At 40.5% G+C, this 27,114-nt stretch overlaps 1 protein-coding gene across 1 annotated transcript; it reads right to left on the bottom strand.

Moving 5' to 3' along the window:
• Window positions 1-3,855: 3,855 nt before the first annotated feature.
• On the bottom strand, window positions 3,856-26,987 carry LOC143746430 (uncharacterized). The gene is made up of 10 exons (XM_077238228.1): window positions 26,851-26,987; window positions 26,167-26,451; window positions 23,385-23,447; window positions 23,179-23,241; window positions 21,947-22,009; window positions 17,497-17,565; window positions 17,329-17,379; window positions 5,157-5,183; window positions 4,853-5,055; window positions 3,856-4,029 (listed from the first exon to the last, which is right to left on the bottom strand). The coding sequence occupies exons 3-10, from the start codon at window positions 23,389-23,391 to the stop codon at window positions 3,856-3,858; spliced, it is 657 nt and encodes a 218-aa protein (XP_077094343.1). The 5' UTR covers window positions 23,392-23,447; window positions 26,167-26,451; window positions 26,851-26,987.
• Between the last annotated feature and the right edge of the window lie 127 nt (window positions 26,988-27,114).

Genomic DNA, 27,114 nt, shown 5'->3' on the forward strand with positions numbered 1-27,114 from the left:
AACGAAGAAGAATATAAATTTTCTTCTTCGCCGTTGTCATCAGGGGCTGGCCGCTGACGGGCTGTTGTAGGCGTCGTAGCGAGCTTACTGGCTAACCGGCTGAAGTTATTATGGACATTACAAAGTTTTTTATACGGAACACTAACAGTAAACCTCACAGGCCTGAGAGAGATTCAGAAGCAGCGTCAGACGAACCGCGGACAAGTGTCACATGTGAATCCGCTGTTGTAACACTTGAGTTAAGTGATGACAACAATTCCAAGTACAGATGCATCAATATCGTCAATAAGTTATTTTTCCCCCCATACTTTAATTTAAAAAGTAAATCTTTAATATATTCTACATTCATTACATAAAAAGTAAAATATTTCAAGCATTTTATTGTTTTAATCTTGATGATAAGGGCTTACAGCTCATGGAAATCAAAACTCCAGTACACCTATCTCAAAATGTATTAGAATTTTAGAACAAATCATTTTTTATACGACCTGACAAGATCTCTAATCAGCTAATCAACTCAAAACACCTGCAAAGGTTTCCTGAGAATTTAATCTGTCAGTTTTGTTCTGGTGGTGCAGAACCATGACCCTTTCAACAATATTCAAAATTGTTGAGATGCGCCTGTAATAATGTAATAAACGTATTGGTATTTACATAATTAAAGGAATTGTTATGGTGAACAGTAATAATGAATAAATGGTAGCAGAGTATTGCCAATTAAATGAATATCTCTGTCCACAATTTTATATGTAAGCTTTTTGGACAACGCATCATTATTTTACTGTAACATATTACAAAATATCATCTATATCTAATGCAGCAATTCTGAACAAAAAGTATACATATTTAATAATAAGACACAGGTCTTTGGAACTTTTATTGCACACATGAGTCTTAAATTATTATCAGCGAGTCTAAAAGGGGTTTGAGAACAATTAAATACAAAATAGGTTGTAGGCTCTACTGGGTGATTTTTTTTTTTTTTTTTTACTGAGTAGGCCTAACTATCATAATTTTCCCAGATAGTGTATAGATTTTTAGGCATTCTATTATCTCAAACAGCCTGAAAATAGTGCATTTAGCTGACGTAAATGGGAAAAAGAATCTCCTCGGGGGAGTATGCCCCTGGACCCCCCTAGGTTTGGGCTAAGCCCCGAATGTTTACATCGTCTGGCTCCGCCCCTGAACCAGGTAAAAGCGCACGTTTTAGAGCCGCGCATCAACACGTGAATGACTTGTTTAACCGGCAAGGCTTTAAAGCACATGCACATAAATTAATTTGTGAACTGCAGTGTCCCTTCCTCTGCGTTAACATTTTATGTGAATATACGTCGCGTTGTAGCCTATGCTGAGACGGAGGCACCAGAAATGCAACTGATATAATGCACGATACTAACGGTTCAACATTTCTTCAAAAGCAGATCGTGGAGATATTTTAATCGTCCACGGCGTTAGCTCATTAACAACAATATATTGTAATGACCTGGCATTCAGCGCTAGCAGCTGGGTGCATTATGGGTAATTGTTTATTGGGAGTTGATTTATGTGTTATTACAGTAAGATCTTTAAGTTTTTGTGATAGTAAAGTTATGTGTGTTAATGTTCAAGTTAGATCAGATGTTATTGGTCCATTTACTGCCTTATGTAAAAATGTGTCTCTCACCGTCATGGAGAGAGATGTGTAAGGCAATAGGGTCTTGTGTGGACTTTCGGCGACTAAATGCGGTCACCCGCAAGGACTCATACCCACTGCCGCGCATTGATGATGCATTGGATTATGTAGCTGGATCCTGTGGGTCAGCTCTTTGGACTTGCGCAGTGGGTATTGGCAAGTGGAGCTGGCAGCAGAGGCCCGGCCCAAAACTGCATTTACAATAGGGCAAGGACTGTGGCAGTTTAAAGTGATGCCCTTTGGACTGTGTAATGCCCCAGCCACCTTTGAAAGGCTGATGGAGCGGGTCCTTAAAGACATTCCCCGCGCCCGCTGTGTGGTTTACTTGGATGATCTGTTGGTCCATGCCAGAGACTTTGACCAGGCTGTCCAAAACTTACGGGAGGTCCTGACAGCCATCCGTAGTGCTGGGTTGCGGCTGAACCCGGCCAAGTGCAACTTGCTCACTCGCCAGACGCAGTTCCTGGGACACGTGGTCAGTGATAACGGGGTGGCTACCGACCCAACAAAGGTGGCCGCGGTGAGGGACTGGCCCCCACCAGCCAACATCACTGAGCTGCGGAGCTTTCTGGGCCTGGCTTCCTATTACAGGAGGTTCGTCAGAGACTTTGCAACCATTGCCAGCCCCTTACATCAGCTGACAAACAAGGGCCGGCGTTTTGGGTGGTCTGAGGATTGCGCTGCGGCCTTTCGACAACTAAAAGCGGCTCTCATCGACACTCCAGTCCTAGCCTACCCTGATCCCAATCAACCGTTCCTTGTGGACACTGATGCCAGTAACGTGGGGGTCGTGGCCGTACTATCCCAGAGGGGGGAGAATGGAGAGCGAGTGGTGGCCTACTATAGTTGCAGCCTCAGTCGCGCAGAAAGAAATTACTGCGTCACCCGGCGGGAGTTGCTAGCGGTGGTCTTGGCCGTCCATCACTTCAGGCCATACCTCCTGGGCACCAGGTTCACACTGAGGACAGACCACGCTAGCCTCACTTGGATGCTGAATTTCCGCCAGCCAGAGGGTCAGGTGGCAAGGTGGCTGGAGATCCTTCAAGAGTACGACTTCGAGGTTCAACACCGACCAGGGCGGCAGCATGCTAACGCTGACGCCCTCTCCAGACGTCCATGCCTTGCTGACGAATGTCGGTACTGCAGTCGCCAGGAAGAACGATGTCTAGGGCCATCGTCAGCAGCAGTGAGGCCGGGTGACACCTGTGGAGATGGGGAGCCGTTCACCACCGAGCAGCTGAGGCAACAGCAGGCGAATGATCAGGTACTGATGAAGGTCAGGGGCTGGTTAGAGGCCCAAACATGTCCGGGCTGGCCAGCCGTGTCCTCCCAGGGGCCCGAGATCAAGACGCTTCATTCTCAGTGGGGCAGCCTGGAGCTCCACGAAGGCGTGATCTATAGGCGGTGGCAGGCACCGGGTGGGGGGATCGACCGGATGCAACTCCTGGTTCCCCACGCTCTGCGGCCGGAGGTCCTCCGTTGGGTTCATGGGGCAGCGGGACAGGCCATTTCGGGAACTCCAAGACAGTGCGGCGGCTGCGGCAGCGTTTCTACAGGCCGGGATATCGGCAGGATACAGAGCTGTATTTTCATTGCTGCGATATTTGCACGGCACAGAAGGGACCCAGTCAACACTCTCATGCGCCATTACAGCAGTACTTAGTCGGGGCGCCTATGGAGAGGATTGGTGTGGACATCTTGGGTCCATTTCCCATTACAGATGCCGGCAACCGTTTTGTCCTGGTCACTATGGACTATTTTAGGAAGTGGCCGGAGGCGTATGCAGTGCCGGATCAGAGTGCTTCCACTACGGCACAGCGACTAGTGGACGAGATGTTTGCCCGGTTTGGGGTGCCGGATGAACTTCACAGTGACCAGGGGCGTAACTTTGAAAGCCGGTTGTTCAGTGAGGTTTGCCAGCGCTTGGGGGTGAAGAAGACAAGAACCACTCCCCTCCACCCGCAAGCCTCCATCCCTGTCTGTGGCAAGCTGCAGCCATCTTTTGATCCAATTTTCAATTTCTTGGTCTGTTGCAGTGGCAGTTAAGCGGTTGACAGCAGCTACAATGACACATACTATATGACCAAAAGTAAATAAGCAAATAATTATTTATTATAAATCTAACATTTATAGGGATTTTTTTTAGCTGACAAAAACACGAATAAAAATCACAGTAGTTAATTTCAGAAAGCCATACCATTGATTACAGTTTTTAGAGAGGTGGCTTTAAATGCAGCTTTTCCATTTATTCCCCTCCAGTTAATCTGATGGGCCAACTCATTTGAAAGAAGGAAGCTGAGAATCCGCCATACGCTTTCTTTGACTGTTGTGCCTCCCCTCAAGGCTAATGTGTTTATCTGGAAAAATAAATGTATGCACAAATAAAGGAATAAGCATCCAAAAATCATCCTTGATTAGAATGTACAAAAATGGTGTGGGCTTTTACCGGTCAAAAAAAAGTTCATTTGGAATTTAGCCTTTAAAGGGATAGATCACCCCTCAAAAAAGTCCTGGCTCTTCCAAGCTTTATAACGGGAGTGAATAGCCGTTTCTGATTTGAAGTGCATAAAAGTGCATCCATCCATCATAAAAGTGCTCCACAAAAGTGCTCCTTCAGCTCTGGGGGTTTATAAAGGCCTTTTGAAGCGAAGCGATGCATTCGTGTAAGAAAAATATCCATATTCAAAATGTTATCGAATAAATAGCTTCCGGCAGACGGGCCTTCAAAAAATGGACTTGGAAAATATACAGCCATTCACTGCCATTATAAAGCTTGGAAGAGCCAGGACATTTTTTAATACAACGCTGATTGTATTCATCTGTAAGACTTGAGGGTGAGTAAATCTAGGGCTAATTTTCATTAATTTCAGTTCCTTCAGCAGTAGGAGGAACTTATTCGCAACCAGCAATCTCATTGGTTAGTGCTAACTATCACCATCCACATTTTGATTTCAGCAAATCAGTTAGAATGAGTGAGCGCATACAATTGCAGTTTCTTCAGCAGGCCAAACCTTTCTTGTTGCTGAACCATTCCATGTCAAACCAGTCCAGCCAGTACGGATATGGTTTTAACATGTGGTTGACTACCTACTGTACCATTCACAATGAGCAAAAGATGAAAACACTGACACAGAGTTAATTGATGAGAGTTAATTTTTTCTATGAAATATGAAATTTTACCACAGCTGCCTTGTAGTCTTCCTGCTGCAGCTCGCCCTCAATGACTTGAAGTTGTTTGAAACTTGACAGTGGAAAACAGTCTGTGTTTAATGTTGGGTTGTCTTCTGTAGTAGATAATTTTTTGAGGTCGTAGACCAATTTAACCAATGTGCTCATCTGTTCTTTAATCATTTCTTGGTTTGCAAGAATTTTGCATACCCAAGCTATAAAAAAGAAAAAGCTATATAAAAAAATAAAATAGAAAAAAAAGCATAATAATGTGTTAAAAAAAAAAAGCATGACAAGAAAAAAAGTCAGTACCTACCTTCACTGAAACCAGTGTGGGATGATGCTAAAGAGGGGAACAACACAACAAGATTTTAGTTTGAATATGTTAAATGAGAGTAAAAGGAAGTAAAAATCTTATTTTCACTCTATGGCTCTGCAGATTTGGTTGTACATAATTTGGTTTAAAAGGTAACTAATGGTTAATGAATTAAACATGGTCAGTTTTAGAACTTAAATAGTTGTGAAAGATATCGCTTGTTGTGTAACAGAATTTTGGATACATGGGTAAACCTGTAAGATTTGAATGCCGTGTTAGTGAACTGACTAGGGATGGGTATTGTTAAGGTTAAGGGTATCGTTAACGGTATTACTACTCTTACCGATACTGCTTATCGATCCGGTACTTTAACGGTATTCTTATCGGTTCTTTTTTGTGTGTTTTTTTTTTTAACATTCGGGTAATAATTAACATTTGCTTTATATTATTAAATGTAAAATATCTATAGCAAAAGAAAAAGCAATGCTTTAAAATTCACTATATTTAATGAATATAAAGGTCTATGAAACTCTCCCCCAAAACTAACCTCACAAATGAAGTTACTTTGTCAGCCGGGTGTCCGGTTACAGAACACTTTAAGACTGATAACAGACTTTACGACCTCAAAGGAATGTGGCCACATGCGCCACATGCTTAAGAGAGAGAGACCATCTTTAATTAAATAAACTTTGCGGTGTTACTCTGATCTATGAAGGAACATGCCTCACAGAAACTGTGATGATTTACTGTCTCGTGTACTATTAGGTATAACAACATGGTATGTTTGATTGGGGTGTATGTGGTTGAACAACCACCCAACGGTCAATATAACCTCACCTGTATCATGCTTCCTACCAAATTAATCCTCATTTAATGACACACACTTTGATGTACATCACCTTCTCTTAGAATGCAATGTGAATTTGTTATGTCTATTTGAGCTTGAATGAACAGTCTAAGCATGCTGGGGACAAAGACCATAAATCAACTAAAAGCCGCTTCCCCTCTCGGACATGTCACCTTACTCATAGGTCCATTCAAACCTTAGGGGTTGGTTCTTTCTCAGGGTATATCAGAGGCAGGCAACAGTGACCGCCCTCTCTTAGTTCTTTCATCCAGCCGCAACACTGTTCTGGGGATACTGTGGAAACCCCTCCCCCTCCACGGGGGCCCAAGGGCCCAGCAGGCCTCGGTTCCAACCAGAGGTGGGCTCAGGCAGGAGAGAGAAGACTCTCTCACAAAGAACCAAGGACAATCTCAGGAGTTTTGGAACAAAGACTCCAACCAACAACGACTCCAATCACCCATCCTTTTGACTTCCTCACTTCTCCTGGGTGCTCGGCGTGGCCTCAACAGAGTCCCAGGCCTTGACCAAACCAATCATGCGTTCCTGGAGAAAGAGAATGCTCAACCAACTTCCACTTGACGCTGCCGGAACCATCAACGACTTCAATTTTCAACAACTTCAAGAATTGTTCCCATTACAAATGCAAGTATTCAATTCAATGAAATGTGAAAATGAAATTCTGATGGTTCTTCTCATAGACCCTCTTCCGGTTTCCAATTTCATCCTATCACTAACCTATTTATGTATTCATGTGTGTATGTTGTTTAGTTTATTTATATTCATATAAATATCTATATTTAGTTAATAAAACTTGTACATAATATGTATTTGGTTCTGTTTTGTTTGCAATACAAGTCACTTTACGATCACGGTTTTCGCTACTGGCTCAAAGTACTGTACAGGCGAAGAAATAATTATTCTTCGGTGGCCATGGAAGATACCCTTTATTAGAATAAATTAATAATCAAAATAGTTCGTTGGAAGAACTGATTAATTGATTGTAATATTAATTCAGCCACATCAAGTTAATCCAATTAACTGACCCAAATATTTATAATTAATAACAACAAGATATTATTGATTATTAATATTTCCAAAAAGCTGAGTTCCTTACATAATGGTGGAGAATTTTAAGGCATCGTATTCAACATTGTATGCAAGCAGACAGTAATCAATCATATGTTGTCCCATAAGTTTTATTAACATCTCATACATGCACGTACAATTTTCTGAGTAAATCAGCAAAACTATAGCTCGAATATGCCTTCCTACGAATGGCAGAAAGTTCACAAATGCTATAATGCATATTTAAATCGTACGATAAGAAACACCTGATATTAGAGAAGAAAGCCTAATTTCAGATATAAATCGAGCATAAGCCTTCTCTGACGAAGAAATCTCAGATTAGCCGCGCGCATAAATGGTACCAGAACTAATTAACCTGATATGGACGAAGAAATCTCCATTTTCAGCATTTTTGAATGTGATCTGAGCGATGTTCCTCAATCACCGATTAAGGCCTTATTATGGGTTACGTCATTGTATTCATATTAAACCGCTGAAGCGCTCATATGAAACAATCGCGTCGAATTAGTGGTATAAATTCTAGCTTAGCTAACTAGTAATTTGCCATTGTCTCTGAAAGAACGGTGCTGTTTTGATTTGTTAAAAAGAGTCACTCACACGCAACGTCGTGTCTAAGCGAGAGACTCAGTGCAAACTGTCAGCACAGCTCGATCGCTGCTCCGAACGATCTGTGTTGTTGGTTGGCATTGCGCCCGGAACGCGAGCAGGCGTTCCTATCTAGTTTTTCTGACAACAGCACCAATCTCACAGACCCTCGTGTAAACAAGCGACGGTTGTAGCCAATAGCTCCCTCAATCCTAACTTACACGCATGACTTACAAGTAAAACCCTCTACCTCGAGTGATAGTTTTAGCACCGCCTAAAAACTTAGACACGTTAGAGCGTAAAGTGTAACCTTAAACCAAAGACTATAGATTTTGCGTGATTTGAACTGAGTGATTTGAACACGAGTAATGAGAGTCAAAGCTCTTCGAGGCTTTGAATCAAAGGAGTCAACTGAGTCACAAATGACTCTTTGTTTGAAGCGCCCTCGCTGGCGACCCCTGCTGGTCAAAACAGTGGAAGTGTAGCGGAAACTCAAATCAACGGAACACCTTTTACAAACCAATCGCAAAGGTTTTATCAAAAGGTGTAATCAGGTAATGGCAATCCGCGAGCTACCTAATATCGTTTAATATGAGGTGTCTTTCAAGGCATAATATCTTAGTAAACCGTAGGGCTCGTTTTATGAAAGCTTGACTTGAAAGTCAATCAGACCCTTTATCAAATGCGTCATTAAATGTGTACGAACTATAAAGTGATACGAGATCACATAGAGACCAGATACACAATGGTTCACGAACCGTTGAAATTTAAAACAATTTCGTAACAGCTATGACGCGTAACGAAGCCCAGTTTAATAAAATCACGTGACCTTAGCAGTGATACACTCCGAATGATTTGAGACGAATGATTCACCCTGGTGTCAGAGCTTCACGAAGCACGTCTCATAAGAGGGTTAAACCACCCTCTTCTCTCTCTCTTTCTCTCTCTCGACCCCTTCCTCTTGGTTTCACTTTCAGATTGAAACCCAGATACTTTGGGTTTTTATTTGTGTTTCTTTTATTTTTACTTAAATCTACCCCTATTTTATTTTGTGTATTTACACCTGTTGAGCCTGAATAGTCCTATTCAGTTAAATTGAATTTAATTAAATTGGGAATTTAATTAAATCAATTTGCTTAGTCAAGTTCCCCTCTAGTTACCAGAGCTATGAGAACACACAATGTTTACATACATTTTTTTTATTTTATTTTATTTTATTTCAATTTAGTTATTTACGTTTGTTTCAGCCTGAATTCTTATATTCAGCTAAAGAAAAAAAGAAGGGCTTAACTAAATTTGAAATTTAATTAAATTACTTGATACGCTTCCCTTTCCTTTTAGTTTTCTTAGAGCTATAAGGACGTTCTAACTTTACCTTTACCTTATTTTAGATCACTAGTCACTATCCTCATCTTCTCTCTCTCTATAGGATTACAATATCTAGCGACTGTTGTTTCCCTAGCGAGTTACACAGGTCATTAATATCCTACTTCCTGTCTGTGTTTTACCCATCCTCACTCCTTAGCACCAAGCTAAGTACATGAAGTACGGCTAAACACAAACGCACAGTAGGCCCCAGACAGAACTGGAAACACTTCCCATTGTTTCTTCTTCTTCTTTTGGACCTTGAGATGTCTGATGTGTCCCTGGTAGCTTAGTCTAACAGCAGCATAACCCATAAGTGACTCCTGTTTACCTATGTCTCCTAGCTAAACCTAAATAGGTAAAACACTCCTTTCTTCCTCTTCTTTTCTGGTTTCATCCCATTGTTTTATTTTGGTTTTGCTCTATCTGTTACTCTCGTAGCACAACATGTGAGAAGAACCATCAGCATTTTTGAGTAATAGGTTATGACATGTAAGAGCCCAGTCATCAGTCGATGCTGCTTAAAGCACGTCAACTAAGATACTCAAAACTTTTTTTGTTGTTGTGTGTGCTCACCAACACTAAATTTTAGCTGCTCCACATAGCCATTCTCCCACACAGATAGCTCACCACCTCTGTAGAAACTTGCATTTGCCTTTGCCATTTCTCTCTCGTGTTCCCACAAGTGTTCCAGTAGGCCTCAGACACCCAGCCCTGCCACCAGGACCACCTGAAGACTCGGCAGAGCAGTGTCATGGACATCCTTCAGCCTGAAGCAGGCAACGACCTGCCACGGCAGAGGAAGGAACAGTTAGGCAACAATGAAAGCAGACGTCTGACACCCAGCCTGAGCCACCAAGAGCTGACCAGCATTATCTTCTCCTTGGCCATGCTCCCGCAGGCCTCAAACAGGAGGTAAATGAACTAACGCTGCCAGCCACAGGACTCCACAGAGAACGAACCCTGCTCAACGGGAGAAGGCACAGGACAGATGCAAGGACCCTGACAGAGCAGAGCAACTGAAAGAGATCATCAGTTTTCAGGCGGACGACAGCTCTGAGCACCTGCAAACCGACGGGTAAAGAACTGTTTCACTCAAAGAACTTAAAGAAATGGTTGAACTCAAAGAGAGCTAAAGCCATCAATGTGCAGCGGAAGTCCGAACACTGACTTAGCGATGCTGTAACATTATTGACGCACTCCATGTGGTCCAAAGAGAGCTGCAACAGTCCAACCCACTGCAAATGGACCACACAATAAAGATGGACCCTGCTGACCTTCACATTAGCAGCGTAAGCTTCCCCAGCCCTGCACAAAGGGGGGAGGAGCCAAAGCCCTCGGCTTAACACTTCACCAGACAGTGCCCTGAGAGCCCCTGCAGCTGCAGGAGGAAAAGGTAAATCAGACAAACCCTGAAATGGCACATGAAGTGACACTCAACAATCTCAAGTGAAAGGTCAGAAACATCCCTGCCAATCTACGAGACATTGATTTTCACCTGCAGTCTCCAACCGGTATGGCACACCGAGACAGACTCCATCTGATCTGGACACATCCAGCCCAACTGGGCCCTGCCCAAACACCAAGCAGGACAGACCTAGAAGGCCCTATGCTACCACCACCAACTCCGAACGAGTTGTCTGTGGAACTTACAACGAACCTGTGACGGAGGAGGACACCAGCTTCAAGAAACTTTTCCTCCAAAACCAGTTAGTCACCATATTTTCACCTGCCCCCACGCAATGCCCACTCAACGATGTGTGACCTGATGCGGAAGGCCTCTAACACAGAAGGCCTCCCCAGAAAGGGTTCCTAAGACCCCATTGATCCTGAACTGAAAAACCAGAAGCCACACAGCATGAACACAATGCAAGACTCTGCTAAAAAGTCCCTGGTCAGCATAGGACATAAAACTTTTAAAGTAGATGAAAATGGGTGCTCAAAGAGCAGCAAGACTCTGCATTAGTAAAAATAGAATTTTACTGATATAAAGAAAATCTTGAATGGACGTGTAAGCCTCACCTGCCAACAGACTATGCACAACTCTTTTGAAACAAACATTTGCTACATGCTGGTTGAATTGGCACTGCTACATTAGTTTCCATGACAATGAAGGGTTACAGGAAACACTAGCTCCAAATAGGGCATACCTTGACGCCATAGTGTAGGAAAACCACCTGAGTTTTAAACTACTGTTAACCTACAGGCGTGCATTTGACCATTGCGGTCCAACTGGAACACAACATGCGATACGCATTTTGATCACTGGTTGCTGGCTTGTCTAAATGCAGATAAAACGATAGCGGGAATTGACATCTCTACTGTAAGTGAAAGAGTCTTAGATTTCCAACTGGTATCAGTAAGTTCAGCATTAAAGCGTAAGTCTGTTTGACAAAGGAATCTCATCTCAGCAGCTTGTAAACTGTACTGATATCTATCCTGCTTTGGTTAAAGAAATCCAAATTGCAGTATTGCTAAACCTGTTTCTGAAAAAGAAAGCTCAGGACAGTGTTATATATACGTAGACCTGGGTGATGCTCCCCTTTCTACAATGTAAAGGCCTTACAAATTATTGTTAGATTGATGTAATTCACCTAAATTTTTAGCTGCATCCACAAGAAGAGAGCTACCTAGCGATCAAAACTGTTCACTCGCTGAAAAGTCAGCATTTATGCATGAGAGGGACGTAAATATAGGCTTAGACAAGCTTTGACTTACAGCAAATCTATTTCCTTACTTTGTAAACGAATAGAATAAGTTGTGTAAAGTAAAGAGAAGAGTTCCATGAGTAAAATTAGCAAATGCCAAAACACATTAGCATTTTACTGAATGTAACATCAAGTTCTTGAAAGACTTAAAGTATAGGCGCCCCCTTTTAACCCGTTTAAACATGCATAACTCAGTAAAATGTGTAGACATTCTTCAGGTACTGTTGAATTGTTCTGACATGCACTGGTTCCCATGACAACGATTTGTCACAGGAAGTGCTAACTCGTGACGTCATTTTGTAATCAAACCAGCCTAGGTGGCTAAGCTAACTTAACCTAGCGTCCATCCAGCTTAGGCTAAGCTAAGCTAACCTAGCATCCATCCAGCTTAGGCTAAGCTACATAATAACTTCTACAGTTAGCGGTTAGCATCATTTACTTGAAGCCTTAATTACAGCTTTTATGTATACAGCGCAAAGTATTCTAAAATACTTTCTTTAACCCCATTTAGGGTTTCTAATTTTTCTCTTTCCTTACTTTCAATTCTTCTCAGCTGAATTTCACCTTCACTAGTTTAGGCATAGTCCTTGCTGAGCGCTGTAGGCTAAATTTGCAGATGCCCTGGCAATTAAACCCAAGTTTAATTACATGTAAGCTGTGTAGCTAGAGAAGAATTATTATAGTTATGAGAATTTTCATCAGCATATTGACTAAACCTTTGGAGGGACACACACGGTGTGGTCTTAAACACGCAACAGCTGTGACCCACTAGGGAGTGTTGGTCCAGGCAAATCTAAAGGTTAGTCACTAGTGCTATTGATTATTCTCAATTTCAGATCATTACCGCTGTTTTGATTACTTACTTTATTTTTTTATTTTATTCTTTTATTTCCACTTTGATAATAATAGCAGTCAGCTATTCCCTTGTCTATTCGGTCATCTATATGATTTAATTCCATTTCCTCTCTTGTTCGAATGTGGTTCTATTTCCCATTGGGCCCAGAAAGGAAACAGAGACACCTTTATTTGTGATTGTGTTTATTTTCAACAAGTGCACTCATTTTTGTGACCCTGCGACACAAGTAATTTCAACAATTACTAGGGCATAACTATAGTCCTGAGGATTGATAATAAGCATAATTTGAATAGGAAAGCTGTCCCTTTTCCTCCTATCCTTCACTTCGTCAAGCCGCAGTGAACCACCATTTAAGTCCAGAGAAATAATTTAGTCATAAGAACCATCTTAAGTCATTTATTTCATCTCGGCTATGCCCTTTCCAGGAAATACTCTAGGAACCGCACAAGTCTTAGCCTCCTAACATCCACAGCTAAGATGATAAAGATACAAGAGACACATCACTAGCTAGATACACATGAAACACCTAACTTTATGCTACATATCTAGCGAACCCATTAAACAGTGGTTCTGAACTTTTAGGGTCATGAATTAGTCTCTCACCACAAGTGTGCCAAAATGTCACAGAGCCTCTGCTTAACCTGACCCCAACCTTCCAGCTTACCAAAGACTATGACAAACCAATGGACACTATGAGAAACCACCTCTAACCCCTCCAACCACCCACGAACGCCGTCTGCACCCACCGACAACCGGTGCCCCAGACAACTGAAATCAACAAGCACACGCTGCGTGCAGAGGACAACACTCTGTGTTATGCACCTGATGACATCGCTGCGCCAAAGCTTGTGGTGCCACAGTGCAAAAGGGGGGTTCATGCCAGTGTATGCCCATGACGCAGCATGTGCTGCACACCGCAGCACCAGAACACCGAAGCAAGTGGCATACCGGCGTCCTCGAAGCGGAAAGACTGTCCTAGCCAACAAAGGACGACAGTCGCTGAGATATTTCCCCCCTTTCTCTCTCCCTCTCCCCTTTGTCTGTTCCAGGATGCTGCTGTGGTTAGTCTTCCTGTGCCTCCAGCCAACCAGAGGACAGCCGCAGTCGGTCATCTCACCAGGTCCGGTATCAGGCAGCGTCCCGAAGGAACAACCGGGACTCCTTATCACCAACTGCAGGACCCACACCCAGAGAGTGTATGTTCGACTCCACTCCCTCGCCCACGCTGAGGCCAATGTCGAACACATGCTCAACCAACTTGAAAAAAAAAACTGTCACACAAGCAGAGCCAGATGGACACAACCGCCACTGCCGTCGGAACTCTGTTAACATTGGCATGTCCAGTGTCAACGCACTGAACCTAGCCACCGTGAGACAACGTGTGGCTGAAATTCAAACTGAAATCCCACAGCTAAAAGGGCAACTCACAACACAGAGTGCCTCCCTGCCGTCCATCGGCAAGACATCGAAGGGAACTGTGGTAATTCTCAACACCCACAGCGTTCGGCTGAACCAGACAGTGAACTCCATGAAACAGCTGTTTACTGTCTTCAAGAATGACTTTACTCAAACTCAGCTGCAGTCTCTGATCCAAGACACACGCTGCCCTGCTGAGGCCAAACCTGAATCAAAGCTGGAAACCTCATCCTTCTTCAAGAACCACAATTTCACCCTAACTCCAGAATGACAGGTGATACCCAGTCAAGGCACCTTCTGCCCCAACACCTGCTGCAGAGACCTGTACTGGGCTACTGTCCACATCAACCGCCGTGGAACGACCACCACTCCAGAAGACGCGAGCAACCAGAGGCCACCATGGCCTTCCAGCCTTCTATGACAAAGGTGTGTCTGATCTGTCGGCACTTTCAACTTCGATCATGGTTGTCCTTGAGGGGGACAACAACGGTCGAAAGGGGGGGATGTAGGGTCTGGACCAATCAGACACACACTAATTATTCATATTCACTATATTTAATGAATATAAAGGTCTATGAAACTCTCCCCCAAAACTAACCTCACAAATGAAGTTACTTTGTCAGCCGGGTGTCCGGTTACAGAACACTTTAAGACTGATGACAGACTTTACGACCTCAAAGGAATGTGGCCACATGCGCCACATGCTTAAGAGAGAGAGACCATCTTTAATTAAATAAACTTTGCGGTGTTACTCTGATCTATGAAGGAACATGCCTCACAGAAACTGTGATGATTTACTGTCTCGTGTACTATTAGGTATAACAACATGGTATGTTTGATTGGGGTGTATGTGGTTGAACAACCACCCAACGGTCAATATAACCTCACCTGTATCATGCTTCCTACCAAATTAATCCTCATTTAATGACACACACTTTGATGTACATCACCTTCTCTTAGAATGCAATGTGAATTTGTTATGTCTATTTGAGCTTGAATGAACAGTCTAAGCATGCTGGGGACAAAGACCATAAATCAACTAAGAGCCGCTTCCCCTCTCGGACATGTCACCTTACTCATAGGTCCATTCAAACCTTAGGGGTTGGTTCTTTCTCAGGGTATATCAGAGGCAGGCAACAGTGACCGCCCTCTCTTAGTTCTTTCATCCAGCCGCAACACTGTTCTGGGGATACTGGGGAAACCCCTCCCCCTCCACGGGGGCCCAAGGGCCCAGCAGGCCTCGATTCCAACCAGAGGTGGGCTCAGGCAGGAGAGAGAAGACTCTCTCACAAAGAACCAAGGACAATCTCAGGAGTTTTGGAACAAAGACTCCAACCAACAACGACTCCAATCACCCATCCTTTTGACTTCCTCACTTCTCCTGGGTGCTCGGCGTGGCCTCAACAGAGTCCCAGGCCTTGACCAAACCAATCATGCGTTCCTGGAGAAAGAGAATGCTCAACCAACTTCCACTTGACGCTGCCGGAACCATCAACGACTTCAATTTTCAACAACTTCAAGAATTGTTCCCATTACAAATGCAAGTATTCAATTCAATGAAATGTGAAAATGAAATTCTGATGGTTCTTCTCATAGACCCTCTTCCGGTTTCCAATTTCATCCTATCACTAACCTATTTATGTATTCATGTGTGTATGTTGTTTAGTTTATTTATATTCATATAAATATCTATATTTAGTTAATAAAACTTGTACATAATATGTATTTGGTTCTGTTTTGTTTGCAATACAAGTCACTTTACGATCACGGTTTTCGCTACTGGCTCAAAGTACTGTACAGGCGAAGAAATAATTATTCTTCGGTGGCCATGGAAGATACCCTTTATTAGAATAAATTAATAATCAAAATAGTTCGTTGGAAGAGCTGATTAATTGATTGTAATATTAATTCAGCCACATCGAGTTAATCCAATTAACTGACCCAAATATTTATAATTAATAACAACAAGATATTATTGATTATTAATATTTCCAAAAAGCTGAGTTCCTTACAACAGTTAAGATTGAAATTTGGACAAATGCTGCTGTCCCGAGAATTTTCAGTTTCTTTGATAGCAACCCCCCACCTACACAATGGGTTGCATAGGTTCACTGGAACAATCATTCATAAAACGCATTAAACTTTAGTTAAGAAAGACGTGAAAATCGCCAGGTAGTCTGGGGTGTTTACTGATATGCTCACACAAAAATCGCTGCAAAAGATGCTTTCCAACAGGTTTTTTACCGTTCGTTGTAAAGCTGTGGACCTATTTTTCCAAACGCCTCACAACCTGACATTCTTCCGTTGAGAGCTTGAATAATAGACACTCCAGCCCAGTTGGTGGCGATAATGCACCTTTGCCAATGTTTGGATAGCGTGGCCTACGATACCCCGACTGCATAACTATAGAAAGAATAAAAACAACCCCATTTCCGTCTCCGGCGGCGGAGTAATACCGTACCCTAGAACATCCAATACTAGTCAATGGAGTTGGACAAAAACTACAATAAAACCAGTTGGAAAGCATCTTTTGCAGCGATTTTTGTGTGAGCATATCAGTGAACACCCCAGACCACTCGGTGAGTTTCACGTCTTTGTAAACTAAAGTTTAATGCGCTTTATGAATGATTGTTCCAGTGACCCTACGAAACCATTGTGGAGGTAGGGGGTATTAACACAAAAACCTAAAATTCTGATGCACCATAATTTTCTCCCAACTATTTAAGTCCATTTAAGACAAACTGAGTTTAAGTGAATAAACTGTGTTTCAGTGAATCTCAGAGCTGGTCATTTTTATATTTTATGTATATTTGATAGTCTAGATGCGCACATGAAGCCCAAAGTTAAGTAGGAGCCTATACTTGTCTCGTTGCAGTCCATTTCGGAGCTCGCGTCGCCTTGTGAACAGCTCTTGCGCAGATTTTTGTGCCTTTAATAGCTCTTTTAATGATTAAACGCATCCACAATTTAGCAACAGTAGAGACTGCATTTTACAACAATCACCGATCGTGCTGATTCTGACGGTACGTTTGGGTTTTAGGAAGAAATGAGAGATCGCATCACAGACAAATGGTTTAATATTATTATATATAGAAATGGCTGGCGAGATAAACAGGTTCAAGATTACGTCTTTATAGCAATAATAAATAGTAGGCCAACTTGTATTTACTTAATTTCTCCAGTACCGTCAGCAGAACCGATAACGTCCGAGCTTATCGATACAGCGGTTTTTCAAAATTCAGGGGCCCGGGGCCCGTTCAATACCGGGTTTCGGTACCCATCCCTAGAACTGACACAGTATATACTTACAACTTAAGACTTCTGCCTCTCCATGTCTAAAGTGTGGGGTGCGATTCCTTGCTGTAAAGGATAATTAGTGGGAAAGGCCAAAGTTTAGCAGTAGCTTTTAGCACATGTTATATGGGTAAAATATGGGTATGGGTTAAATGGAAAGAAAAAAATTTATTGTAAATATACGGGTTACTGATGTCTGTTTCACAGGTGTTGATGTCCTCCTCTGGTTACTGCGGATTTGTTTTTGGCGCCCTGATGGCATCAAAACAAGGCAAAAATATAGCGTCACCCCTGAATTTGGCTAACATTGACAAAACAAAGATATAAACATATTTAGGCTAAAAAACATTTTAGTCCAGTCATTTTAAGCCAAAATGGGGGTCAACCTAGGACAAATTGCAACGGAAGCAAACTCAACTGATTTCATATCCTCAATATGTCCTGAGTAGGGGGTAAAAAAAGCCCAGAAGAATCCCATTAGGGATTATACATCGAGGGAGGCAGAAGTACTTTAAACCAGCCTTTATTAATTATTATTGCAGAGATGGGGTTTGGAGCTGGGTCCGTGGGACGATTTCTGGGGCTTCACTTTTTATCTGACCTACCTTTTGTCTTCTGCATTCTCCTTACCGTTGTCTCCTGTTCTTCCCTCAAACTCATCCCCCAGAAACAGTCCCACTTACCCAGCCCCAAACCCCATCTCTGCAATAATAATTAATAAAGGCTGGTTTAAAGTACTTCTGCCTTCCTCTATGTATTAATGCTCACGGGTAGCCTAAATAGGTTTCATTTAGACCTTAACATTAAGTCTTTTACTGTTATGTCAACAAGACATTTTCACCTGGCTATACCCAATGGTGAGATTTGTAATTATGTTAACAAACAATAATAAAAAAAAAAGGTATAATAATTTTTTTGTTTGTCTTGATGCAAGTAATCAACACAGGGATGCAAACACATGTATGGTCAAAAGAGAGAGGTTATCGAAGCCCTCGCCCCGCAGCAAATATCCATAATTGTGATGAGTTTAATCCTTTGTAAGTTATCATTTTGCAGTGTAAGATTACAGTTGACACCTTTAAATATTACATAGATGTTTTATGTATTTTTATGAAACTTAATGAGTGTATAAATCAGCAGCAAAAAGTAATTCTTGAAAAAATCTGCACAGTAATTTTATAAAAACTAAATATATTAATAAAAACAAATTACTATTAGTACTCTTATAAAATTTAATCATGCAATCATATATTTCACAATTTTATATTTATATATGAATGTCAAGAATTCAGAAGTGTATATATTTATATAGCCTACACTACACAGAAATAATAAACAATGAAATTATACTTATTTTAAATGTATTGTGCAGGATGGGTATAAAAAAATATATAGGCTTTTAATAATCTTTCAGTGAGCAAAACCATGAACGCTTCAAAACCATAGACAGTAAAATAAATGGAGAGTTGAAGCCCAACATGGGCACTCACTTCCTGATAGCCAAGCATTCTGCGCAGGTTCAAACTGAGCTTGATGACGTAGATGTCACGTGAGCAACCTGACTGACAGTTGTAAATCTTCTAGTAGCTGTGTGGAGAAAAAGAAAAGTAAAAAGTCAACAAAAAGTTATCACACTGAATTAACAAAATACCACCTAAAACACAATACTTGTCTTGAAATGATGATCAGAAGTCTCCAAGGTCGAAGTATCACGGCTCTCCAGAAATAAGGGCTTTGACTAGCAGGCGCAAGCAAGCTAATCTCGAACGGTCAATGACGCATCAGAGTAAAGAGTAAACTCACATTGATGTGTGTGTGTGTTTGTGTGTGTGTGTGTGTGTGTGTGTGTGTGTGTGTGTGTGTGTGTGTGTGTGTGTGTGTGTGTGTGTGTGTGTGTGTGTGTGTGTGTGTGTGTGTGTGTGTGTGTGTGTGTGTGTGTGTGTGTGTGTGTGTGTGTGTGTGTGTGTGTGTGTGTGCGCGTGTGCGTGTGTGTGTTTTGGAAATCAAATCGTTTAGTATTGTAAAAACATAATATAATGTTTATTATTATATTACAATACTATTAATAATTATAATAATTAATTTGATATAACATATTCCGCTATATAATTACAATATGACACAGAGCCGGCCCGAGCCTTTTGGGGGCCCTAAGCAGAATTTGATTTGGGGGCCCCCTCCCACTACGCGGAGTCACCTGTGCTTGACAATTATTGACTCAAATGTCACGCAATAATGTTACATTATAGATGAATACAGTGAGGTTATGTATTAATACAAAATAAATAAAAAATAAAAAATAGATGCCTACTTAAATAAAAAAGTTGAAACTTTTACTTTAATCTTTTACTAACTCTTTGAAACTTCTTAAAACAAACTGTCTCAAAACGTATATAAAATAAATTATTTGCAAAAAATAATGACAAATCTGATAAATCAGAAACATAATAAGAACAAGGGTTCAACAAGTACAATTATTGTTGAAAACTGTAAAAAATATTATTATTATTTCTCAACTGTCTCAATACAGTGTAACTGTCCTCAAAATCTTTTTTATTATTATTATTGTAACAGACTTTGTTGGATTGCACATGACAGAATCCAACAAAGTCTGTTACTATAATACGGGTAATGTACTGGCGGTCGTTGTATGTGTGTATGCAATCTATTTTTCCCCTCGGGGCTTGCCGTAGAAAGGAATGGGTCGTGCGGACTTGGTACTGGAGTGTCGCGGGTTTTTGGAGTTAGTGATCTGATGTGTGGTATAATAAAGTGGAGAAGAGTTCAAACTGCTATGTTTATTATTTATTCAAACTGCTAACCTTACACCTAGAAGGTTAAGTTCCCCTGCGGCTATTTTCTCCAACTTAAACTATGTGCAGTTGCGCACGAATTGTCTATGCACTCGCGAGGTGACTAGATTATGCGCATGACTTAAACGCTGGCAGACACAGCAGCAGTTGTTGGCAGGTATATTGATCATGAAATCAGAATTTTCTTGTCTTGAATTATTCATTCATTCATTTATGTCATTTGTTTAAGTCATCAAAAAAAAAAAAATTTAAACTCGATTGGGGGGCCCCCTGGTGGCCAGGGGGCCCCAAGCAGCCGCTTAGTTCGCTTATGCCTCGGGCCGGCCCTGATATGACATGATAAAAGTGGCTAAAATCGACTTTAAAATAGCCTACTTTAGGATTGTAATCGTTTGAGTAGCCTATCTGCAGTTCTAGTGATTTTAGTTAGTTAAGTTTATTTTGAACATGTTTATGTATATATCCATTAGATTTAAATATTTGGCTAGTACACACACACACACACACACACACATAATACAATCAAAAATAACAGATAAATAAATGCATGTATAGGCTACAGCACAATCTTCCAAAATTATTAAAAATGATTCAAATATAGGCACATATGCAAATAATTTTTTCCCTTCTTTTTCGTTTCCTTCTACATCAAACAGAATAATAACCCATCCAAAAAATACTTCTTAGTATGAGCCCAGGAACCATACTATAAAATACTGTCCCCTCGAGTCATTTTCGTATCCATTCAATATTACATGTCCATATAATATTCCAATATATAAAGAATTGTGAGCTAGGTGTTAAATCATGTAGTTTTGGCTAATAAATCATGGTCACAAACGTTTGAACAAAACCGCTTTTCTTTATTTCACGTTATGTAGGCATTTTGTACACATGGCTTCCAAACGGGATCACATTCATCTTCAAGCATAGATCTTTAAATAAATAAAGGAACAACGTTAACCGCGATAGACATTAAGATGTTTTTTTTTCTTCTTCCATTGCCTGTATAATTTCCTGATAATTAATTTCCCCATCCCCCGTATGTGTAGTAGTAGATAAATAATTTAAAGTTTGTGGATAAATGTTTCTTCATATGTATTCACTTGCCACATATCGAATTATTTCCAATTCCTCAAAAAAGTTGTTTAAATATTTTATTGACTCTGTCTATATGCCATGGGCTGACTTTAGACAGTAAAAGACTGCATGCGAGACTGTGCGAGCTTCTCCTCCTGTCTATACGGTAATATCTCTATTGTGTGACAAAGTCGCGTGGTTATGACGCATTTTTTAGCCTATTTTTACAAGAATGGCTTCTACGGGGCCATAACGTAAGATACAAAGTAATGGAGCCTTTTATACATTGTCGTGTTTCTTTAGAAATAAATAATGGACAAATGAAGTCTTTGGACGCCTCAGATGTAAAGTTATTCGCTGTCAAAGTGACGCCAAAATGAATGGGAGTCAATGGGATGCTAACAGCAGGTGATAGACAGCTACAATGGCGACCCCTGGAGGCAGCTTCAACTTCCGGCTGATGGATTACCCCCTTGTTCAAAACAGAGCGCACAAAGCGCGTATGCGCATCGCTGGTGCAGAATGAAGTGCTCAAAGCAACATGGAGTCACAGTGACTAGACTATATATGGGTCTTTTTCTAAACTTTCCACTAATGGGATTCTTCTGGGCTTTTTTTTCTCCTTACCTAGGACAATTTGAGGATACAAAATCAGTTGAGTTTGCTTCTGTTGCAATTTGTCCTACCTTTTTTCATAAAATGACTGGACTATTACATGTTCTGTGTTTTTAAATACTCACAATTCATAGTGTCTGCCTCCTCTCTGGCCAGTGGTTGAGAGGAATTCCCTGCTCTGCTGGTACCTGAACAGGAAAAAGTTGGAGAAATTGGAGAGGTCAGTGTTCAGGAGCTTTGAGGGAAGTTTAAGTCTAATGGTGCGTTCACACCAAACAGGAATAGAGCGTCTGGCACGAGTGATTTTTCAATTCTATTCAAATTTATTTGTATAGCGCTTTTCACAATACTTATTGTTTCAAAGCAGCTTTACAGAATGTGCATTTCAGAAATGTACATAGAAAAATACAGTTAGTTAATCATGTATTAATTTAGGGCATAACATATCGCCGGCGTTGAGTCGTCTCTTCACAGGCGTCGAGTCGTCTCTTCACAGGCGTTTAATCTTCTCATCGCAGGTGTTGGGGGATCTGAAGTATCCGTGAGAGGCTGGATACAAACCGGAGCTGACGAACGCTATTTTCCTCGGGACTATAGCTTCCCGAGATAACAGCAGAAGAGCAGATGGGAAATAATTAGCATAGCTCCTGTTCATAATATTAATGCATTCGATCTGATTCAACAGTGGTATAAAAGGTAAGCATTATGTGAATGCATGGCTAAAGAGATGCGTCTTTAATCTAGTTTTAAACTGGGACAGCGAGTCTGAGCCTCGAACAATATCAGGAAGGCTATTCCAGAGTTTAGGAGCTAAATGCGAGAACGCCCGCCCTCCTCTAGTGGACTTAGATATCCTCGAATTTAGTGATCTTAAAGAACGCGATGGATTGTAGGGCGATAGAAGGTCCATTAAATACACAGGAGCTAAACCATTTAGGGCTTTATAGGTCAGTAGTAGTACTTTGTAATTGATACGGAACTTAACAGGTAACCAGATTTAAATGTTAAGTCAATGTAAAGACGAGTTTACGCGCGTCTAGAGGTCCTGCGGCGCGAATGAGGCGTTTAGCGCGGCGCAGTAGATGCGAATTCGTGTCTGATGCCCGAGTTGAAAAATCTGAACTTTGGCGTCAGTTCGCACTGCATTAACCAATCAGGAGCCTGCTTGCTGCTGTCACGTGGTGAAGTAAATATTTTATCACATAAAAACTTGATTTCAATATACGAGACATATATTTGTATTGCATGCTATTTATTCCATTATAATCTAGATAATATGAAACATTATTATTCTAATGTAAAGACAACCAACATCAACACACTGTGACTCGCATGCACTGTGTTTTCAAAAACTCACAATTCATAGTGTCTGCCTCCTCTCTGGCCAGTGGTTGAGAGTAATTCCCTGCTCTGCTGGTACCTGAACAGGAAAAAAGTGGGAGAAATTGGAGAGGTCAGTGTTCAGGAGCTTTAAGGCAAGTTTAAGTCTAACTGATATTAAATTGATGTTTTATTTGTCTGCAGTGGCTGTAACTCACATGCACTGTGTTTTCAAATACTCACAATTCATAGTGTCTGCCTCCTCTCTGGCCAGTGGTTGAGAGGAATTCCCTGCTCTGCTGGTACCTGAACAGGAAAAAAGGGAGATAATGATTCTACAATAATTTAGTGTGTGTGGCGATCGAAAGTGAATGATAATAATGTACTGACAGCAAGGTTTACGCCATTGAGGCTTCTCAAGAAATCAAACCAAATGAGTGCAGCACACACAAAGAAACTCAATAAACATACTGTAATAAAAAGATTATAACAGCCCTATAGTGTCTATAGCCCTATAACATTATTCAAAAAGTAATTTATTGTTCAAATGTAAGAACTTAAAACGAACGATGAAGCATACATTTAATAAGATTAGGGGAAAAATGCCCTTTAAAATGTAAAAATATATAAAAAATATGCAGATTTAGATTTGTCATAACTGATTGAACACTGGTAAAATAAATAATATTTAATTGCATCACAAAAAATCCTTGTGAATGACCAATTTACTTGTCCGAAGGACAAGCACATGACAAGGCTTAATGTAGAGCCCTGCTTTATTTGAACCAATTGTATGCCTCATTGTTTTTACATATGTATTTTAAGTAGGGATGCACCGAAATTAAAAGCCAAAACCGAAACCTCTGGATGTACTTGGCAAAAATAATCAATTTTACTGAATCTGAATTTTAAAAAAAATACAATAAAATAGCCACAAATTTTGGACAGAAAATTGGCCTATAATAAAATATAAATATATTCAAATTAATATATTATTCTTTATTCAGTTCTATGCAACAGAATCAGGTTTCATAGTGTCATGTTTCAATGTGTTTAAGTTCTGTTTTGTGATCTGGTTTCCCCCTGTCTTTGTGATTTTGGTTTAGTCCTGTTAGTTTTTCCCACTCCTCGTTTGTGTTCAGTTTCTTCACCTGTGTTCAGTTAATTATCCCATTAGTCCCAGTTCTTTTAAGCCCTGTGTTTTCCCTCAGTGTTTGTTGGTCGTCGTCCTTGTATGGTTGTGTTTTCCCTGAAGTTTGTTATTTCGTTCCTGTATGTTTATAGAAGTTTATTTTGTAAATAAATCAGCTATTTTTGGAAGTCCTCTTGTCCTCGTCTTCAGCTACCTGCACACAACCTGATAGGGATGGGGAAATGAAGCCTCATGAAGCAATGAGGCTTTCCCCTAACTGTTCCGGCAAAAGATTCAAAGCTTCGAGAGTGTCGAGAACAGCGCCATCTAGTGCTTATTTAAAATAAAGCAGCCAGAAGCCTTTGTAAGAAGCTCTGTCAGATGAAGCAACCACAACACACTCCATAATTTCAATGTTATGTCTACAAATAAAATCCTTACACGTTTGTGTTTGATTTTTCCATTAAATAAATTCCTTTACCCATTAAAGTGTGACAAAATATAAAATTAGCTTATATGAATCAATAAGACCTAATGTAGGCCTACTATCTCTCTCTTTCCACACACACACACACACACACACACACACACACACACACACACACACACACACACACACACACACACACACAAACAGACAATAAGGACATTGTGTGATAGGATCACCTGTTATTAATTGTGCTTATGACACTTGGCAGTGATAGTGATTATGTAACTGTAGGAATGACAGAAAGGTGATACAGTTTTGAACTATTTTTATTAAGAAACAAAAGCTGTTTCCCAATGTTGTGGCTGAGTATACTTCTCCTCTACACCCCAGCCTTAGAGACACTCTTTCACATGGCACAGAGGAGGCCGGGGTACACAGAAATTGTAATGCCAATGGGGGTAGACATGTTTCTGCATTCTCCAGTATTCAAGTGGATCTTCAGCTCTTTGTATGTTTGTCTCTGTAAGGTATTTATCCACGTCTATCGCATCAGAAGTGGCATTTGAGCTTGTTTGTCCTGGTCTACAACACTGTCCAACAGAAGACAAAGGTTTCCACCTCAGAAGTGTGATGAGGGGAAAAAAATGATTAGGAGTGACTGTACATTGACTGAATATAAGACACATCAACGGTCAACAATTATAAAATACAATAAAATAAGTAGGCTAACATTTTAAATAATAAATAAATAAATATTTATTTTTTTCTTCTTCTTTTTTAGAAATGCATACGGAAGCTATAAATATTCCCAGATAGGGGAAGTCTTCTATTTTTTTGGCTGTTGCCATTGCCTACAAACCCTTCACCAAACACCAACACCCTCTCCCCTCTCCCCTAAGCCCAAATAACAATAATAATACCTAAAAACACCAAAAGTGCAAAGATTTTACAAAAACAAAAAGACACAACAACAACAAAAAAGGAATAAGTTTTGGTTATTTAAATGTAACTTTCAAAGTACAGCACTCTCCTCACAAACCCATAGATCTGCGGTTCGAGCCTTCTGACACCCAAAGCGAAACAGGCACATGATTGGACAGAAAATGAGGCTTCATTTGTCATCGATCACGTGACTCTGGGATACCAATACACACCCCGATACGGGGCTTCATTAGAAATTGCTTCGCGTATGCGATACGCACATCGAAGCTTCAGTGTCATACGTAACATCACTACAACCTGACACATAGATAGTCCTGGAAAGATATTATCAGAGCATGCAAGCAGAGCATAATAAACCGATTACAAAAAATAATCGTTTGTGACTGCCCTACTAAATTCAGAGGCAAAACTGTAATTCCAGAACTGATGATAGTATTCCATAAATGAATCCACAAAAAAAAAACAATTGTTTTAAACAAATTAATAGAACTATAACTGTTGCACAAATTTTCCAATCTTACATTTCCTGATGGGGTTTGATTTGCACTTCTGGCGCTACTGGAAGTGGAAAGTTTGCCTCATCCTCAGTTTCACGATCATCGAAAAAACGTGACCTTTTACTGATGAAAAAAAAAAATTCACAAATGAACAAAGATTATTCAATTTATTTTCCTCATTCAGCAGCCATACTCTTCTCTGTATGTGCTGTATTTACATGTGTCTTTTTCTTCTTACCGAGTCCACGTCTGTAAGGTCTGTGTTTATTTCTGCCTCTGGTAGTTTTTGGCGAGCTTCTTCATATGTTTCTGTATAGATAAACAAACAAACAACAAAGTTGCTGTGAAGCAAACTAAAAAATACATTAAATCGAAAAATTATGAATAAATGAGAAAATGAAAGAAATCTTAGGGCAAACTTTACTAAATAGGCTCAATCTTTTTTTAGGGGGAGGTAAATAATGGTGCAAATACCAAGAAATCGACTAGCACAAACCTTAGTAAATCGCCTCGCATGATTCCATTTAAATTAATCTGAATGATTCTGCATGAGTCTGAAAGGGAAACTTTTACAAACGCATATGCAACAAGGTCAGCCGCAAAAATAACACCTTTTAGTGTCTTTATTAAATCCGGACACCAAAAGAGGGTTTATGCTGGTGCAACCTGTTAGTAAATCTGACCCATGGAAGCTAAGGATATATGAACCTCTAGTAAAAATGATCCGGATTTTGAAGGGAGTCCAAGATGGTCCTGGCTTTACCATGGATTTTATGGCTTTAACTCTATATTCATATTTGTATGGAGTCCACATACAACATTGTCACTTACCCAATTTTGGGGGACAACCTCGACTTAATTTGTTGTTTCAAAGATTACGATATGATACATTGTCTGAAAAAAAGAGTTGCAATTAATTTTACACTTAATTTAGATTAATAAAAATCTATATATTTTATATATATATAAAAT

This window comes from Siphateles boraxobius, unplaced genomic scaffold (assembly GCF_051911475.1).
Source record: "Siphateles boraxobius isolate OS27281-9 unplaced genomic scaffold, OSU_SipBor_1 22, whole genome shotgun sequence".
Classification (NCBI taxonomy): Eukaryota; Metazoa; Chordata; class Actinopteri; order Cypriniformes; family Leuciscidae; genus Siphateles; species Siphateles boraxobius.